The sequence below is a fragment of the Cynara cardunculus genome, unplaced genomic scaffold (assembly GCF_001531365.2).
Source record: "Cynara cardunculus var. scolymus isolate 2C unplaced genomic scaffold, CcrdV1 Un_Scaffold_6909, whole genome shotgun sequence".
Classification (NCBI taxonomy): Eukaryota; Viridiplantae; Streptophyta; class Magnoliopsida; order Asterales; family Asteraceae; genus Cynara; species Cynara cardunculus.
The window spans coordinates 5,281-6,942 of record NW_020203232.1 but is presented as its reverse complement, the minus strand read 5'-3'; the positions used below and the strand labels follow the sequence as shown (position 1 = coordinate 6,942).

Here is a 1,662-nt window from a genome sequence, read left to right as displayed (position 1 = left end):
TAAGAGACTTTTTGTTTGTGAAATAACAGCAATTTTTTCAATTCATGTGTTTCAAAGTTAGAAAATTCTTCCCACCAATCTGAGTCCAACGACTCGCATCCTCCATACCAAGTCGTCTTGTAGACCCAACTCAAAAGGTAGCAATTTTATATACGAGACCATGACCAAGTCAACACAACCCTTTCTTCGTCCAACGTGTCCAAGAGATTACAAATACTTTGAATCCTTTTTCGTAACCCCTTTTACCCATTTCTTGATTTCTTGAATTCCTTGCTTCATATATGCCTGCAAACCCCAATATATTTCACCACCAATTTTGTTCTTTAATTACCCTCCAAGATTTTGTTATACTTCAAACCCACATCAAATCTTTGGTTTAAATCGTGAAAAGAGGACCCGAAAACCAGATATGGAAGAGATTGTTTCTTTGATCTTTCATGGGGGGAAGTTAGTTAAAGAGCTTGAAGAAAGCCTACCCAACATAGCAAACCAACCCCATGTTCTTATTAGTTCATGTGATGAGATAAGTAGGGTTTTTGGCAACGCGAGGGAACAGTTGACGTTGGCGGTGCAGGACTACGGCACCCACCACGAGTCGCTACCACAAATGGAGGTTGGTGGTGGATCAGTGCCGGAATGGCTAAGGAGTTCGCATGCAACGGATATGGGGTTACAAATGAATTCAATTTACTAGAATACCCTTGTAAGGATAAAATGAACAAGACATAAACCTATAAGAATAATGAAATTTGATTGGTTTAGAGGGTTTTCAAAGTTAACACAAAAATGATGGTTAATATATATATATATATATATCGAGTTCAACATGAAGCATTGGAAGTTTCTTGATGCAAATCTTGAAAGTTGAATATCCAGGTTAAAGATTACCTTTTTAAAAATCCAATTTAGCTACGAAGGTTCAAATGCAATAACTTTGGGTTATCTGCAAATCAGATGGTCGTCCTGGTATTAGTCGGCTCGCATAGTGAGTTGGATATCCAGGTTAATAAAAAAAAGCAGGTTAAAGATTACCTTTTTACTAGTTTGAATTCAAAGTTTGTGTATATGAGATGGTCTTCTTACCACGGCATTTGTTCACTTTCTTTCTTGAATATTCAATATTTCAAACATTTGATAAACATGGACTTGGCATTCTAGATGAACATTTTTGAATATGTTTCAATTTTGGTCCTTTGTATTTCAGGGGATATTACAGATGCACCCATCAAAAATTATACAATTGTCCGGCTAAAAAACATGTTCAAAGACTAAACAACGATCCCTACACTTTCGAAGGAACATATCAGGGAGAACATACATGTATCATGTCCTCCACCGCTCCTTCCATGCCACCACCATCGTTACTGTACCAGAAGCAATGAACTCCCCGCCCATTTTTTTCCGGCAACCCCCTCCAAAGAATGATTGTCAAGGAGGATCCAAGTAGCTGTAGCAGAGACGGTCACTGAAACAAGGATTACAACCACCAAACTTATGGTTTTCGACTTTTCGTTAATTTCAACCAATTTCTTGTGGGTGTTCGTGAAGTATACATATACCCATCGATGGACTCACAAAACCTGTGATTCAGCCGTTAGGGTTCGAAAGAAGGGTCAAGCTCGATCTCAGGCGAGATTGGACCTGAAAAACTATTTGATTCCG

At 38.4% G+C, this 1,662-nt stretch overlaps 1 protein-coding gene across 1 annotated transcript; it reads left to right on the top strand.

Moving 5' to 3' along the window:
- The first annotated feature begins 409 nt into the window (after positions 1-409).
- Positions 410-1,382, top strand: LOC112504791 (WRKY transcription factor 55-like). Its single transcript, XM_025108741.1, has 2 exons — positions 410-669; positions 1,205-1,382. Exons 1-2 carry the CDS (start codon positions 410-412, stop codon positions 1,380-1,382), a joined length of 438 nt encoding a protein of 145 aa, XP_024964509.1.
- Positions 1,383-1,662: the final 280 nt, after the last annotated feature.

Coding starts and splice junctions, on each gene's coding strand:
- LOC112504791 (XM_025108741.1), top strand. CDS start 410: ATGGAAGAGATTGTTTCTTTGATCTTTCATGGGGGGAAGTTAGTTAAA. Junction 670..1,204: donor TCGCATGCAACGGATATGGG/GTTACAAATGAA, acceptor TTTGTATTTCAG/GGGATATTACAGATGCACCC.